This window comes from Gracilinanus agilis, chromosome 3 (genome assembly GCF_016433145.1).
Source record: "Gracilinanus agilis isolate LMUSP501 chromosome 3, AgileGrace, whole genome shotgun sequence".
In the NCBI taxonomy this organism is placed as follows: domain Eukaryota; kingdom Metazoa; phylum Chordata; class Mammalia; order Didelphimorphia; family Didelphidae; genus Gracilinanus; species Gracilinanus agilis.
In genome coordinates this window covers 611,308,047-611,326,496 of record NC_058132.1, presented here as the reverse complement: position 1 = coordinate 611,326,496, position 18,450 = coordinate 611,308,047, and the positions used below count along the sequence as shown (strand labels likewise).

Below are 18,450 nucleotides of genomic sequence, written 5' to 3'. Positions count from 1 at the left end.
CCTAGTGTTGAACTGATGACTATGAGTTTGACAAATGGAGGATCACTATTTAATGCTTCAAAGATACTGACAAGGAAAGAAAAATTAGCCTCTGGCTTTTTTTTTAAAGAATTTATTCATGGCAATGTAGAAACTCATAATGTTTCATATGAAAATAGGGAACAGTAGTGATATTGATTGATTGATTTAGAAAAATTATGTAGGAACTAATAGCCAACATTTCAGGATGACTATGATTCCTCTTAATTAAATATAAACAAGAGCAGAATTTGGTCTATTTACAATAATGTGTACTTAAACTGGTTTTAATTAGTTGATCACCTATTAGAGAGCTTGAACTACACCCATTGGCCTGAGACTGCCAGTTATAACACATAGTAGACTTTTCCAATTTTCCCTTTAGCAAAATAGTAAGGAATGATTCAATGGGGTAGAATGGATAGACCAATTGCAGTATCCAAGATGGTCATTCTTCATTGGTATATAATGTGTGGTTTTGAAGGATAGGGCAGACAGGATGATGTAGCTGCTCTGCATATTATAGACTTTTTTCAAGTCATTTGTTTTGTTTCCATTTCTGTTAGGTATTATTCCCTAGGGAAGATCAAGAACCGGTAGAAAGGATGATAGAACTCTTCATAAAACTGAAAGGTTTTCTCAATCAGATGGTTTCTGGCGCAGGTCCACTGCTCGACAAAATGAGGTCACTGAAAAAAATACACCTGTCTCGAAGTGTACCATTATCACAGGTATGAATAAAACTAATAATGTCTCTCTGCAAAATTTATTTAGGATTATTACCAGTCATATACTGGTAGATGTTTAATAAATGTCATCCTGGAAAAAATATTCACACCACACACCTTTAAGTCTAATCTGCATTATTAACCTTTTTCTTAAATCTAGACAATCAACAAAACAATCAGACTAGCCCTGGTTTGGTAGGGTTTGCTGATTTCTGAGGTGTGAATGTCCACACTGAAAATTTTACAATTGTATCTCATAAGCAAGTTTGAGCTGCCTCCAGCATGTCACTGAATATTATCTACTGAATCACAAATGGCATCTTCTGTATGTAATGAGACAAAATATCCCAATAGTTATGAGACAGCTAAGTGGTATAGTTTGTAGAAAGCTGGGAAAAGAGTCAGGAAGACATGACTGCCAATTTGGTCTAACACTTACTAACTGTGTGACCATTGGCAAGACACTTAATTGCTGTCTGCCTCAGTTTCCTCAATTGTAAAATGAAGATAATAATAGCACTTACCTCACAGGGGTGTTGATGTTGAAGTATTTGTACATATGTATATGAAATGTGCATATAGGTATATATTTGAAGTATTTGTAAGCCAATATTTGTAAAGTGTTTAGCACTCTCCTTGGCACATAGTAGGTGCTTAAAATGCTTTTTCTCTTCCTTTTCCCTCAACCCTGAAGAGTTAGATGGTACTTTTGACTGTTTATATATAAACCTAAAATTATGTATTATACATACAATATGTATTTGCATCTCAGATGTGTGATGGTAAAGAATATTGCCACAAAGAAGGGGGCTTCTCACATACTCACACATATAATATATATATATATATATGCATATATATATATATATTTATTTAAGTTCTTTGAAAAGCTCAGAGCCCTATAAAAATGTGAGTTGTGGGTTTTGGTCTTGGTATTTGTTCAGGACTTCTTGTTTCAATGATGTAGGGAATCAATGTTGAGAAAACTTCCTTTACTAGAGAGAGGCTTATACAAACTCTTATACAACTCAAGGTTTTAAAGAATTGCTGACAGATACTAAGAGATTAAGTGGCCACAAAGCCAGTATATGTCTCAGATATGCCTTGAATATAGTTCTTCCCAGTTCTGAGTTCCACTCTGTAGTCCTATTATACTAGTGTCTCCTTATGAATATTTTTTCTTCTCATTCTCATATTTTTGGTGAATTTCAGGTTAAAATTGTCCCAGGGCAAATCATTATCCTGCTCTTATTATTTTTAACATTTAATGTTCTTTGAACTATTTCCTTGGCAGATAAAATAACTGCATTTTATAATTGAATAAAAGCATTGTTATTCTTCTGTAGTAAGTTATTCTTCTGTAGAACACAGCAAACTTTCAATATTGATTTTTTACCCCAGAGGCATATCTTCCTAGGTATTCAGTAGGTGTTAATTTTTTTTTCTTTTTGTAGCTGATAGTGATGTGGTAAGCTCTATTGACTGTTTCCACTTATAGCTTAGATTGATCAATAAACCCAGGTTTCTTAGAGAGAATCCTTCTCTAATTTCTGGTGGCAATAACCTGGTCCTGAATTGCCATCAGAAACCCCTTCTTTTCAATCAATAAATCCAAGTGATTCTAGCATTTGTCTGACACTTCTTTGTCAACATATTATTGGATGAGTTCATGTAGATGTAACCCATGAAGGACCTTTTGATTCCACTTTTGAAACTTAACTGTTTCTTAGATTCCTTCTGGTTGAAAATCTCATTTAATTACATTCAGCAAATCCAACGACTGATACCTATTTAGAAAGTCAACTAGTTGGTACACAGTATATAGAATTTTGGAGTTGGAGTCAAGAAAATTTGATGTCAAATCATGTCTCATATATTGATTAGTGGTATGATTTTGGGGTAATCTTTCCAGCCTCAGTTTCTTCATCTTTAAACTGTGGGTAATAAAAGCACCTGCTTCATGGGGTTGTTTTGAGGATTAAATTAGATACCATGTAAATTTCTTTGCAAACCTTAGAGCACTATATAAATGCTAGCTTTTACTGTTATTTTCATTATTTTTATTTGCCTATATTATTGTTGTTATTGTTACATGAAACTCATTAAATTCTAGGCAGCTGAGATTTTTTAAAGCAGTCCAGTTTTTTCAAATGATTTATTTTAATTAATATGCCTCTGATTTCTCTCCCACAGGCAATATACAGAAACCGCCATGTTAAAGTCCCTGAAGGATCATTTAGCACCATCTCCCAAGCTCTGTGCTCTCAAGGAATCACCACTGACTACTTAACAGCCATGTTGCCCTCTTCACAGAAGTCCAAAGTGGGCAACCATACCAAAGATCCTTTGACCTACAACCTGAGTAAAAAACAAATTGCTTTAAAATATGGGATTCCCATGAATTCAAGTAAGTGGACTTGAAATGAGCATCACAAAAATGGCTTTTTCCATGGAGATTCAATAGCGTTTTTCAGTTGTTTCAAAGTCAGTGTTCATTTCATCTAAGGATGAAGATATGTAAAATCTTTGCCAAGCAAGTCATGTAGCCAAGAGGAAACTATTTCTTTTCTCCCCCCTAGAATATAGATACTAAATATGTGAAGATTTAAGTTCATTGTACTATTCTGAGTCAATCTGTGATCAAGAAATTGTTTAAAGTACATGCATTTAATTATTTAACTTTTTTCTCCTTACAGCACCATTTTGCTTCTCCCTTTATAAAGACATCGTTAACATGCCTGCTGGACCTGTAATTTGGGCTTTCTTAAAACCATTGTTATTGGGAAAGATTATGTATGCACCATATACTCCAATCACAAAGGCGATTATGGAAAAGGTTTGGACATGTACTGTAGTGGTGTTGTTATTTGTGGTAGAATAGATTTGTAAATCATTTAATAAACCTAGACCATTACAATGTTCCCTGATAGCATGCTCCTGCTTCATATTCTATATATAATGCTTTGAGAATCACTAGAATAATTTTCATCACTGACTCTGCCTATGGACAAGCAGTATAATTGATCCTTAGAAAAGATACAAATCATCTTAAATAACCACCATTATCAAAATGAAGTTATTACAAGTGAAAAGACTTCAAAATGTTTAACAAATTGAGAGGCAAAAAATTTGTCTAGCACCATTGCCTAACATAAAAACAGAATAAGAATAGTGGATATAATAATAATAATAAAATGATAGCTAGCATTTATATAATACTTTAAGATTTGCAAAGCACACTTTAGATATTATTTCATTTGATCCTCACAACAACTCTTTGAAGTAGATGCTGTTATAATCTCAATTTTACAGGTAAGAAAACTAAGATTGGAAGCCATTAAATGACTTATGCAGAGTCACATAACTAAATAAGTATCTGAGGCAGGATTTGAGCTCAGATTTTCTTGACTTTAAGTCTGACTATTATATTACCTCTAAAACTAGTTTGAACATAAATGTCTTCTACATTACTGAATCTTCATGTCACCTAAATTTCAGAGCAGTAAGAGACCTTGGAAGTCATCCAGTACAACCTCATCATTTTCCAGGAAATGGTGGAAGTCGAAGGGATTTGCCTAAGCCTATATCAAAAGTATTATAAATCAGAGATGACAAACTTTCCTTTGGGAGGTCACAAAACACTTGAGTATAGTCTAAACCAAATTAAATGTAATTAGGAAATGTTTAACAAGGTAAATAAAAATGCAATACCATACAGATAATGTTAATTTGTGGTTTTCCAAGTCAATAAAATAATTAACTTACAGTAAGTTGTTTCTATTTGAATTTGACAACACTGTCATAAATAAGAGCTATAAATTGAGCCTGGGTTCTCAAGAATCCAGTCTTTCCCCCAGTAAATTACTTTTAAATTTTGAAATCTGGTTCCTTATGTTTTCAAATGAACTAACATATATAGTTGAAGAAATGAAAGATAAGTGATTAGGGAAGAAAAGAAAAAAAAGACAAATGGAACCCCTCTACCAAATCCCAAAACACTATATTTTAAAAGAATCTTTGAAGTTGAATAGAAAAGTCAGTGTCTAACTGACATGTTAAACTGATACTTTAAAAAAAGAAAAAGAACCGAATGTCTCTAAACTAAACTAACAACTAGTCACAGTATAAGTGATCTTTCTTTAGACATAGGTAGAAATTCTTTGATAATCACTTATTTCTGAAATTCTTATAGGTTTTTCACAGGGTAGTTTATTATTTACAAAGAATTCTCAAGCAACATTATGTCTCCTTTCTACACCAGAAATAGCAGATTATTTGTGAAATTTCCAGAAAAGAATATGAAAGAAATCCTTAGGAAGAATTCTTGCTATGTTACAGATTAAGCTCCTAGATCTGAATACTAAATGATATTCAAATCCAGACTGAACCTCTCTGTCTTTTTCTTGATATGTAAAGTAATTAGGCTAGGCTAAATTTATAAGTGTCTTCCAGCTTTAAATATATGATTCTAAGAGTCATCAGAATTTTTATGAATAATACTTTGCTAATTTAAAGGAGCCTAAAAACTTTAAAAATAAAGGAAATTATTTTCACTTTAGTTTCATCTTTTCGATCATGGGTTCTTATACTTTTTTTATATCATGGACCCCTGCTGGAAGTCCAGTGAAACCTATAGTCTACTTTTCAGAGTAATGTTTTTAAATGTATAAAATAAAATACATAGGAAACCAATTATACTGAAATATAGTTTCCGAAATGGTAGCTAGGTGGTGTAGTAGATTGAGAACTGGACTTGGAATCAAGAAGACTCATATTGATGAGTTCAAATCCCACCTCAGACACTTAGCTGTATCATCCCAGACCAAGTCACTTAACCCTGCTTTCCTCAATTCCTAATCCATACAACCATCTGGAGAAGGAAATGGCAAACTATTCCAGTATCTTTGCTAAGAAAAGTCCAAAATGGGGTCATAAAGCATCCGACATGACTGAACAACCACAACCAATAGTTTTCGAAAATAGTTTTAAAACAAGTTTGCTGATCTCGGTTTAAGAATAAGTGTTTTAAACCAATTTCCATAAAGATCATTATTGTTTGTCTTATGTTAGCACAAGAAATTCCTGACAGATTAATTTTTATTCTTCTTTGTTTTTTAGTCTAATGCAACTCTGAGACAACTGGCAGAACTGAGAGAAAAATCTCAAGAGTGGATAGATAAATCACCATTGTTCATGAATTCGTTCCATCTGTTAAACCAAACAATTCCAATGCTCCAGGTACTCTTGTTCCATCACCCATCTTAATAAGTCTATATAGCAACTATCTGAGGTGTTAATTACTATTATTATAATAATAAGTAGATGATATCTAGGCAAAATTTACGGCTTTCACCCTAGACCTGCCAGATTAAATTAGCAGATTAAAAAAGACACATACACAATCTGAGAGTTAGAAGGGGCTTCAGAGGCCAATCAGTGCCACACAAAGGGTCCAGGAATCTCTTCTATACCATATCTGACAAGCGGTTATCCACCGAAGTGAGAAGAAACCAATTACCTCTTAAGGAAGTCAATTTCCTTTTGGCTTCTAATTGTCAGAAAAAAGTTTTTTTAAGGGAGTCTTGAAATTCACCTCTCTTCAATGTCTCCCTATTAATTCTCTTCATTCTGGAAACAGAGGATCTTCGCTGCTGAAACACAGATCTAACACTAATTGTTTCTATCAATCAACATCTTACACTTTAGTTTTTTACTGTAATTATCCAACAATAGAAATGACTTACCTTGTGAGGTACTTGTAAGAAAAGAAACATTACAAATAGAAAATACCATGTAAGTCAAGTGAAATCAATAAACATTTATTGATTAAGTACTTTCTGCATGCCAGACACGGTGCTAAACACAGTAGTAAAAAGACAAGCAAAAGATCAATAGCCCTTGCCCTCAAAGACCTTACTTTCTAATGGGGGAAAACAAGACATATAAAAAGAAGCAGAAAAGAGGGAGGGATAGGACATAATGGAACTTTATGAATGAGTGTCAGAGAATAATAAAGGAATTGAACATGCTTGGACTGGACACTTTCCTTAGACTAGGGATTTGGGGAGGAACTTAACTGATTAGAGGAAGGACCCATGAGCTTGGAGTATTCTTCCAAAGTGAGACTCCTTAAAGAAAGACTACAATATTTAGTTTTTTTCCTGCCTTCTCCTAAAAAAATGTATTTTCCTATTGCACCTAAAGAAAAGCTTTCAGTATTATTAAGCTTGCAGCAACCTGAAAACCAGCCATGAATTTTGGAATATTTCAGCTTGGTATTATGTGCCAGGTAGCACTAGTGCATTAAGAATTGGGAATGAAAGCCAAGTATACTTTTCCATTTTTATTCTCATGTGTTATACAGCCTCTGGGTTCTCAGTTAAGATTTTTGGACTCACCTAATGAAAACCCGATTTTCCTATGAGGAAGATTAACTCATTTTCTGCAGTAAACCCACTCTCACAGACTCTTAGAGATGAAAGACTCACCAGAGGCCATCTGGTCTGACCTATTCCTGACCAGGAATTTCCCCTTGCAAGATTCCCAACAAGTAATCTTTTAGCCTTTTCTGGAAGACCTCTAGTGGTTTCTCATTAAAGAAACCTGTCTTAGTCAGATTGGCAAAGGATATATTGTACTGACATGCAGCATGCTTAGAAAACACACTACAACCATGTTCATCCAAGAATTATTAATTAATAGAAAAACTATTGCTATGCTCTAGACCAAAATAAATCATTTATTTACACATCCATTTTCATTTCCTGAGAGAAAACGAATAGTTTCCCAGAGCCCAGACTCTAAAGTAACACCTTATTACTTATTCTATTTCTATCGAATATGGATGGTAGGAAAATGAACCATTTCTCTTTTGATAGCTGAGTATTTCCCTATAATGCCAGGGGGAATGAGGCACAAAAAGAGTCAGAGGTGCATTTCTGGAGCCTTCCCCAAGCAAGTCCTGAAATTCCCATGAGACTGACTGCTTGGAGCTCACTTCAGTATGCTGTTTTCTGATTGGCAATGAAAAAACAAAACAAAACATTTTCATAAGTACCTCTTGTAGGACTCTCAAGCCAGACTCAAGCCCTACTATGACTCACATACAACTAGTTTTATGACCTTTAGAAAATAAAAATAGCATTTGAAAAATAGCTGGGCAGAGTCACTAGTACAATATATTGCCGAGAGAGATGCTTAGCACACACTGAGGCAGTCTTTCCCTTTGTGCCTGAATGCCTTGGAAGTAGAAAACCTTTTTGTCCTTCTGGTAATATTAGGCTTGTCATGCATACAGAGAAGATGCTATGCAGGTGCTCTCTGTACATATGGCCAACTGTGGCATAGCACATTGATTCTGTCCCCGAATTCATACTGTGAGGATATTATTCACTCTTTCTGCCCCCTAAGTACAAGACAAAGCTAACCAAAATAATTAAAGAGAGGTAGAAGTTCTTGTTCACTGAAGAGTATCCTAAATCTTACAAATGTCCTGTTAAGGAGCAAAGAACCTACTGTGCCTCAGGCAGTGGGCTAAGCTCTGGGGATACAAAGACAAAAATGAAATCATCTCTGCCCTTGAGGAGAATACATTCTAACTGGGGAGACCACATGCAAGAATGTAGAAAATGAATATCAAGTGATTTTAGATCGGAAGGCATTAGCAACAGGGAAACGAGCCTGCAAGAATCAATGTACTGAGGCAGGTAGGTGGCTCAGTGGATGGAGAGCCAGGTCTAGAGATGGAAGATTTGGAGTTCCAACCTGACCTCAGAAACTGCCTAGCTGTATGACCCTGGGCAAGTCACTTAACCCCAAATGTCTAGCCCTTACTACTCTTCTGCCTTGGAAGTGATTTTTAGAATTCATTCCAAGATAGAAGGCAAGAATTTGTTGGGGAGGGAAAAAAAAGATTCAATGTACTTCATTAGGCCACTTAAATTATTTACACAAAGTAATGGGTGTCAGGAAAAAAATAACAAAGACTTTTGATCTCTAATTTTTAATAATCAGACAGGCAAATAAGTTCCAATGATTATATGCACATATTCTGGGCACACCAGGCTGACATTCTTCACTTCTTTCATTTCTAAAGGTATTTACTCAGAAAAGACAAATCTTATTGCTTGAATGTTCTATACTTTTTAAAAATGCCATCTATTGTAACCTGGATTTAACAGCCTTTTCATTTTACGATAAGTGATACACTGTAGGCTCCCTCACTTGCTGTGACCAGTCATTACAATATTTTTTTCTGTCAAGAGTTTTGCCATCCTTTTGCATAGCTAATTGCGTTTTTTACAATGTATTTTTAAGTGTAAATACCCATGTGATTTTAGAAAATGGTTATAATTGCTATTTCTACTGACAATCGGTAATTGGGAAATAAAGGGTTTTCAAGAAAAGTAGAGGATTTTCTCCAGTTACTGCAATTACCTTTACTTATTTAGCCAGTCATGCTGTTTTTCAAAGCCAGGTAAGTTTTTATATTAGCTAAACTGACTCATCTCTTCCTAGATGACAGAAATTTCCAGGTGTGAGAGAAAAGTGTCCAACTGTAATCCTTAGACTTAGATATAAGAATCCGGGAGATTAATGAATGCAAGCTAAATTCTAGAGCTTTGGAAACTGACTACAGCTGAAATTCAACAGTTACAGCATTTGGCCAAAAATGTGGGGTGATTAAACCCCAAGTCTAGTCACCCCAATAATTTTATTCATTTTCCATCTACTCAATCTACTACACCCTAACAAATTCCTTAAACTCGAGCAACTTTCTTCCTGCATAATTTCCCACCGTCATCTTATAATTGACCTCCTTCTCCTCATTTCCCCATTGCTCTTCTTTGTTTCACCCATTAACCAGAAGGAAGAGAAAGAATAGCTTTAGATGCTTATCTCAGCCTTTCTTATGACATTACAACATATTGTTATTAGTCAAGCTCTATGTAGGTAAAGAATTTCTCATTTTGACACACACAAATTGGAGCATTCATTGGGTAGAGGGTAAAGGAATGCTGAAATGAATCAAATTCCCAAGTCTTGCATGTCTAATCAGATTTGGCAATCTTGAGATGCCACCCAATGGTGCCTATAGTTTGAAATTTGCTTCCTTATAGGACTAATTAAACAAAGACCCAACTCTTCATTACCAGCAGCACACGCATCGTCTTCCTTTGTCAGGGATTTGAATGTAAGCCTTTGTAAGATGATGCATTGGTAATGCACAATAGCTGTTCACGCCTCTCACTGTGGGTGTTATTAGGGAGACAATGATTAAACTTGTTTTGTTCTTGCATTTAAACTAATTCTCTATTATTATTGTTTGTTAGAATACTCTGAGGAACCCCTTTGTGCAAGTTTTTATAAAATTCTCTGTGGGACTTGATGCTGTTGAACTCCTGAAACAGATAAATGAGCTTGGTAAGTCAATGGTAGATTATGCAGTTTCTTGGGACCTTTTATTCCCAGATCCTGTCAGGAAAAAAGAAATGCTATCCTACACCAGACCTCCTTTCCATTTTGTATTCTGCGCCATTTCTAGCTGGGTTCTGGTTATTCCATTACTCTAAGGGAAATAAATCCTCTGTCACATCTTCCTTCTCCTGCCTTCTCAGTCAGGTGTACACTTACTTACATGGGGCATCAAACTCTTCTTTGAAGATGAACTTCTCAGGTTGTTAACCTTGTTCATTATGGGTGAAAGCACTCCAAAAGCAGTAATATTATCAAACAAACTATTCAAATGCAGTTTGCCTTTTAATCGGCCATAGATGGCTTTCGAGTTCCTAATATAAAGTATGGTTTGCTACTATACAAAGTTTCCAACACATAGCAAGTTCTTAATCTCATTTCATCTTACCTTATGTCTTGGAGTCAATACTGTGTATAGGCTCCAAGGCAGAAGAGTGGTAAGGGCTAGGCAATGGGGGTCAAGTGACTTGCCCAGGGTCACACAGGTGGGAAGTGTCTGAGACAAGATTTGAACCCAGGACCTCCCATCTCTAGACCTGACTCTCAATCCACTGAACTATCCAGCTGCCCCCTCATTTCATCTTGACATCGTGATAATAAGTTGCTGGCTATGGATGAGGGCAAAATGATTCATTAGTAACCACTGATTTTGAACATTTTATGCCCATTGTTGAGACGTAGCCAACACATAAGTGGAACCCATGCATCAGATCATCTGTAGAAAGACAAAGGTGAGGGGATGCTGCAGAAGCAAAACAAACTAATAGCTAGCAGGGCAGGGGTGAGTTCTTCTCTTTCAAGGTCATTGAAAAGGATGTATGAAAAGGATCGAAAGAAGCTGAAAGAACTTAGACATTTCCTCTGCCACATCCCCACCTTCAACCCTGGGGATGCAAGCCATCTCATTCGGTCCATGCCTGATGTGCTGTTGCTATGCAACCCCTGGTATAAGAGCATCGATATTAGGAAAAGGTAGAGTGAAAGAAATCACGTCTTCATGCTAGGTAGTAGCCCTGTTTTGAGGCTGCTTCAGTGGTGATGTAGGCTACAAACCACAGGAAAGGAACTATACCTAAGTTTACGCTTCATATATTATTTTAGGATATTTGCGATTCCTTATAACCTATTTATCAGAGACTTGGTAATAATAATGAATTATCCGATTCAAAAGAAATCACTGACACTATCATTTTTCATAAGGAATCTTTTTAGTTAAAGGATCAAGGATAACATGGTTTTTAGCTCTAAAAATTTTAGAAGCATGTAGAAATAAAATTTATGGTTTAAGCTATAAGACTAATGATATTCTAACTTTGAGACTGATCATAGAATTTTAGGTAGCTTAAAGTTTTTTATAACATCAAAGAGAAAACTTTCTATTTGGAATGGAGTGTATGGGGCTGGGATTGGGAATTATATGTTCTCTCCTAGTTGTTCTCATTGTATTTTAAATTCCAATTAAAGATCTGTCAAAATCATAAGAGAATCTCTGCCTTAGATTGCATTGTATTGATTTCCTATGACCACTGGAGGCCACTGTTCAACCATAATTTCCCCCCTCCCCCACCATTTTCCACAACAAAAGTCATTCACTTTAAATTCTAGTGCAAAATGCTTGCAAGTAGTTGACTTCTCTAGAGAATTTAATTTTACCTTAAAAGATTTGGGGAATATTTGGTTGGTGAAGAGGATTTAAAAATATTTAGTATATTTTTATTCATAATAATCAAGTCAGGAGATGAAAATTTAATCAGCCATAATGGCATATTCATGTTTGTTTTCAAATAGATTATGTATAACAATAGATTATATTAGAAGGTCAGGATACCACAAAATCAAAGAAAAAGTAGCTCATACTTTCTCCATAGGGGAGTAGCTGTCTAAAACAAATCCATTCATCCATCCATCCATCCATCCACTCAATTTATTGTGTCATAAGTTCTAGGATATTTGGTTTAGTGTAATATGAAGGTTACTCATATAGCTCTTAAAATAATATGTATTATATATGCCATCTCATTTGTACTTTTCTTTGAGAAATATTTCCATATCCAGATTCATTTATTGATTACTCTGCTGTTATTCTCATCTTCTATCTATAATTTCGTGTTCAACTTTGCTCTGTACTTCCACATACCACCTGTTTGGCTAATTCTAAATTCATCCTTTATCTCCTATTTTACAATTTTCTCTCTAGCAACTTATTGATAACAATAATAATATCTAACATTAATTTAGTACCTCAACATTTCCTTCATTCAATTTTTTTTAAATCTCATTTAATCCTCATAACAACCTGGGAGGTACATGCTATCGTTATCCCCATTTTAGAGATCAGGAGACTGAGACACAGAAAAGTTAAGTGATTTGTCCACACAGATAATAAATGTCTGAGGGAGGATTTGAACTTAGATCTTCCTACCTTCAAGTTCCATGTTTTATCCATTAAGTAAGCTAATTGTACTTCCTTTTCCTATGAGTGTTCTCTAGTGGGAAAGGAGAGTCTTACATATCAGTCAGTGTCATTGAACAACTTGAGGATTCAGGGATAGGAGATAGGATCTAGATCTGTGATCTCACTGATACAATGAGTTGTTCAGTAGTTTTAGTCCTGTCTGACTCTCTCTCATTGGGGGATATCTTGGCAAAGATATTGGAATGGTTTGTCATTTTCTTTTCCAGGTCATTTTTACAGATAAGAAAAATGAGGCATACAGGGTTAAGTGACTTGCCCAAGGTCACACAGCCACTTACTAAGTCAGACAGCTAAGACTTACTAAGTGTCTGAGGCCATCTTTGAAATTTGTAACACCAGTCCCAGAACCCATCCACTGTCCCTCTTAGCTGCCCTATGGGGAGCTACATAGCAGCATAAATTTAAAATTAGGAATGATCTTAGAGACCAAGTAGTCTACTCCTCCCCCATACTTTACATATGGGAAAACTGAGCCCCAACAAGGTTGTGATTTTCCTAAGGTAACATAGTCAGAAGACTATGATTTGAACCTGTAGCCTCTGATAACTAAATCTAGTGCTGTTCCAATTAGCTTCTTTATATGAGATCACTATTCAAAATATTATATCATGTAAGTTTTTCCATTGCCTTTAACTTGATCTTGTTACTTTTAATGTCAACTAGATTAAAATTCTCCTTGTTGAAAATGTGTGTTACAGAGTAAATCTTGCCTGATGTGCCTCTTTGAACTTTTCCATATTAAAGTGCATTTCCCCTTTGTCTTTCATTTCCTAGAGCTTCCTTTTATGTGTAATATTTGGTGGCAAATCAGTATTTTTGATGCATCATTATGAGAATCAGGATGGTGATGTTTTCTTTTTTTTTCCCCCTGTTGGCTTTTGTTTTGCTTCGCTTCTCCAGATATTCTAAGGCTAAGATTACAGAACAATATCGGCCTCATTGATCAGCTTAATACACTGTCTTCCCTGACAGTCAACATATCCTCCTGTGTATTATATGATCGCATTCAACCAGCGAAAACTATAGCTGAAATGGAGATGGAAGCTCAAAAGCTATACAAGAACAATGAACTCTTTGGAAGTAAGTTTGTTTCTGCTGTTGTTTGAATACATCCACTGGCAACACATAGATTCTCCCCTGATCAAGTTTTTAAGGCGTTTTTGTTGTTGTTGTTGTTGTTGTTGTTGTTCTCTCCATGCCTGAGAGCTCAGGCAACTGACCAACCCATCCCCTCACACAAGAACTCCCCTTCTACCCTGGCACTTTTATAGCCTAGAGAAGCATAGCTATAGTTAGAAAAGAAACAAATCCTTTACAGCCATACTGTACCATTCCAGGGAAATGAGAGAAAGGCTGAATGAGTGGGAAAGATATCCAAAGGACACATATACCTGAAAACTGTATATTCCATATATTCTCTGTAGTGTATCTGAAAAGTATTGACCTCTAATAAGAGGGAATTAATTTCCTTTGATCTATCCCATTATGTCTGTACATGAGTTCCCTTGTGCTATGTGTGCTGCCTACCAGACAGAGAATAGTCTTGTAAGACTGGACTATACTGATGATCTACCTGAGCTTGTAGGATGGAGCACAGGGACTAGAGCTGGGATTTCACTGATGCTGGTAGTTCCCACAAAGGGACTTCCTTTGCCATGTAATTCATCATCTTAAAGAGCTGTCTAGAGTACAGTAAGATATGACTTGCTCAAGATCCATAACCGTAAATATGAGACAGGACCCAAACCTAATCTTCTTCATTCTAAGGATACCTCTCCTTTCTGTATGAATTCTCTGCAAACTAACATGATAAGAATGGAAGAAAAAAGGATTTGTCCAAGATGAATATATGTCACAAGGACAGCAAAAGCAGTACCTATAACAGCATCTTCAGTCATCCCTTCTCCTGTTGGGTACTTTAATGTTAGAGGTCACAAGATTGACAATTATTTAGTCAAAATAAGTTACAAAATAAGTTACATACATTTTACAAAATAAAAAAAATTTTAGAAAATATTTATACACAGTGGGAAATGGCTTTAATCTGCTATTTAGTTTATTACATTCTCAGAGCTTGAGATTTTGCAAGTTATACCTTCATATAAAAAAAACACTGTCATTTTCCCCTTATAAATCAGGAGCCCTGGACCTCTTATTTTATCCTTAACCTAAAAGTTTGATTTGCTTTTTATATCTCAAACTATAACAAATAACCTCAACCATTATATGAATTTTTTTCTTTCTTTTGTCATTCTCATTTTAGGTGTTATTTTCAAACTTCCTTCTAACAGAAGCAGGCAGGGAATAGACCATCTTGATGATAGACTCCTCCCTCCACTGATAGAATACACTATCCGAATGAGCCTCAAGACAGCACAGACAACCAACAACCTCCGGAACAAACTCTGGGCTCCCGGTCCACATAATTCTCCATCACAAAACCAGATCTATGGCAGAGCATTTATCTACTTACAGGATAGCATTGAAAGAGCTATAATTGAATTGCAGACTGGGAGGAATTCACAGGAAATAGCAGTTCAAGTTCAAGCAATCCCCTACCCCTGTTTCATGAAGGACAAGTGAGTCTCTATGTTTTAAGTTACTTTGTATGGCACAGCTTCTATAAGCACCTTTTGGTATCAGCTCAAGTACAGTCATTGGAATCAGTTGCTTAATACAAACCTTTATCAAATGCCAGTTTCTATGAAGTGATATCCCTGGCACTGCCCCTTGAAGCCATGCTTCATTATGACAATACCTTGCTATTTTCCTCATCTTAATGGATTAGAGGTAATGAGTAGGGGAGAAAGACGGGTATAAACAGTAATAAATGGCAATAAACTATCCAGTTCTTAGTTCTTTCTGACAGCAAATGGGAAGGCAGAGAGAAAAATGGGAAAATATAGGGAAACTTTCCCTGAATTGTTCCTCTGTGATAGGTGTTCTAAGAAGCATGTCAATGTTCCAAGAAGAATCTGGGATGACTTTATGGAATATAGGGCCTTTGCCAAGGACTATTCCATATCTAAAATGGCTTTGCAAATGAATTTTTTTAAATTAAAGATAACTTTTTCAGGCAATAAATTTTAATGTTCATTAAGCTTGCCAGTCTGCTAGAACAAAATGATTCTTACTCCAATAACATTTTAAAAAGAAGATACAGGAAGATGCATTTCAAGCCCATCCACCTACACAGGAATTTGAGGCTTGTGGATATTGCTCAGGAGTAGTAGAACTCCCTATTCAACCGAGCCCTTGCAATTGTCATACCATTTGGAGCTATTCTGTTTTTCTGTTGGTGCCTATCTCTCCTTTAGCTGCTTTAAGGGCTATAGATGAGATGAGGTAGTAACCCTTTGGTGAACAATGATAAGGGGAGACAGGTAAGAATTCTTTCTAGTGGGTTGTCAAGGTTAGCTGCTTCTATTATGTAGAGCTGGCAGGACTAGGCTTCATGACCTGTGTATGAATTCCAATGGCCAGCAGTAAATAGTAAAAAGATCTGAGGGAGACGTTTGGGGTAAATTAAATTACAATTCCCATCTGATTCTTGACTATTCCTTACTCATTTTTCCTTCTTGAACTTGGGTAGATTCTTTGAGTTCTAATGTAATTATAGCCAGCACCCTATATGACTCAGTCCCTTGGATTAAAGAATATGAGGACTTCATTATAAAATGAAAAATGTCATTTAGTTGATGTTTGTGGCAGTCAAGAACAATATCACTAAGCCTGGGCAAAATTATGAAGTAGGAAACGACTCTGGATGGTATTTCTGTCTCCATAAAAATTTTCATTGTATGTAATCACCACATTAATTACATGATATCACCATGAGTAATAATGACTTTTAAAAGGTCACATATATTGTCATTATAAAAGGTTTTTTTTAGAAGCTATGCCTTAGTCTCCCAAAAGGCATAACAATGATGGGAATATCAGCTACAATGTAGAGGATATGTCCTGGGGGAGGGTGGCTTTTTTGGTCTTCCTCAGGTTATGCCTCTACGTGGGTAGGTCACCCCATTTCTATACCACGGACTCTTATAGTGTTCAATAAATTACCCATGGGTAATTTGTGAAATGAGGATTCCCAGTAAGTGTTGCTGTCTTCATGTTTATAATGGGCTGTTGATTTATAATTATAGATTCCAACTAAGGTATTGGCTAACTGCTTTCTAGGAGTAGAGAATCCTCCTTTGGATTAGATGAATCATTTAGTGAGATAAATGCAATGACATCCATTTTTCATCTCTTTTAGTCAATTTTGCATCAGCCAAAGAGATCTTCATTCTTGTGATTATGTTAACTTTCTTACTAGAACTACTCAAAACCATTCCATAAACATTGAACTGACTGCAATGAAGCATGGCATTCAGAGAACCTTCCTCAAAGAATTTCACTTCATCAATATTGGATTAATAGAGAGGAAGTATGGAATAATGGCTAGAGAGTTATATGGTTATATATATGTGTATATATATATACATATATGCATATATACAGAAAGAGAGGCAGAGAGAGAGAAAGAAAGAAAGAGAGAGAGAGAGAGGGAGAGAGAGAGAGAGAGAGAGAGAGAGAGAGAGAGAGAGAGAGAGAGAGAGAGAGAGAGGAGAGAGAGAGTATACTGTTCAACATAGGAACTTCTTTAAGTCAGGTAAGCCAGAGTTCAAGTCCTCTTTTTGCTCTAAACTAGTTATGTGACTACAGCAAGTCACTTAAATGTCTTGGTATCCCTGGCCAGTTCTTTAAGACTACCAGGAGATCCATTTGCATTTGGAAAAGTTTCTCAAGCAAGAGTTCCTGCTGTTGGTAGAATTACACATTACCCTAGGCGTTTAAAAGATTGTTACTCTTACTTTCAAAACATGAACATGTTTTCAATGTGAGAGAAAGGATATTTATGATGTTATATTCTCCAACTCTGCCATTATCCATTTTAGTTAAGTGCTATCTTTTTTTTCCCCCCAGCTTCTTAACCAGTGTTTCCTATTCGCTTCCTATCGTGCTTATGGTAGCCTGGGTTGTATTTATAGCTGCCTTTGTGAAAAAACTTGTTTATGAGAAAGACCTGCGGCTCCATGAGGTAGGTTGAGAATTCTTATGGTACCCTAAAATTACAAATAAGTTCATTTCTTATTAGAATGAGTTGATGTGATTTCATTTAGACCAGAGTGAGCATGAAAAGATTAACCACACAGGGTGAAGTAGCTCTAAGGGAAAACCTTTTGAGAATCATAATGAAGGATAAGCTTTTTTCTACACAAACTCACAACCCCCTAACTTCCTCCCCCACAAAAAAATCCAAAGCCACTGAACATTTTTAAATTACCTTTCATATGCAAGATCTTATATTGGACCGGGGAGATGTAGAAACAAACAAAATAAACTATGTCCTCAAGAAGCTTACATTCAACTAGAAGGGAGAGGATATAAAAACAGAAAATAATGGAAATGATAATTTCATTTGATAAATGATAATATTGATGATAATTTAAGGAGGGAGGGAGCCCTATAAACTTGGTGGGATGAAATATAAAAGATTCTTTAGGAGATTTTAATATATAGTGATCTAAATTATTAATAATAAATATTATTATAAATGTGTTTCCCAAGAATAATTCTATTACAATTGGGAGTCTGATGATAGAATTCTAGGTAGTAATTCCAAGGATTGGAGGACTATTAGGATAATAATCAAACAGAACCAGAAATGATGGCTGTAGCCATCTCTTATTTGTGTACACAATGTAT

At 35.6% G+C, this 18,450-nt stretch overlaps 1 protein-coding gene across 1 annotated transcript in view; it reads left to right on the top strand.

Moving 5' to 3' along the window:
• Positions 1-18,450, top strand: part of ABCA12 (ATP binding cassette subfamily A member 12) — a 241,875-nt gene that overhangs the window by 140,535 nt on the left and 82,890 nt on the right. Inside the window, exons 16-23 of the mRNA XM_044669427.1 lie at positions 585-749; positions 2,940-3,153; positions 3,443-3,582; positions 5,865-5,984; positions 10,079-10,169; positions 13,597-13,776; positions 14,960-15,275; positions 17,668-17,782. Of these exons, the coding sequence (XP_044525362.1) occupies positions 585-749; positions 2,940-3,153; positions 3,443-3,582; positions 5,865-5,984; positions 10,079-10,169; positions 13,597-13,776; positions 14,960-15,275; positions 17,668-17,782 (1,341 nt within the window). The remainder of the gene's footprint in view (positions 1-584; positions 750-2,939; positions 3,154-3,442; positions 3,583-5,864; positions 5,985-10,078; positions 10,170-13,596; positions 13,777-14,959; positions 15,276-17,667; positions 17,783-18,450) is intronic.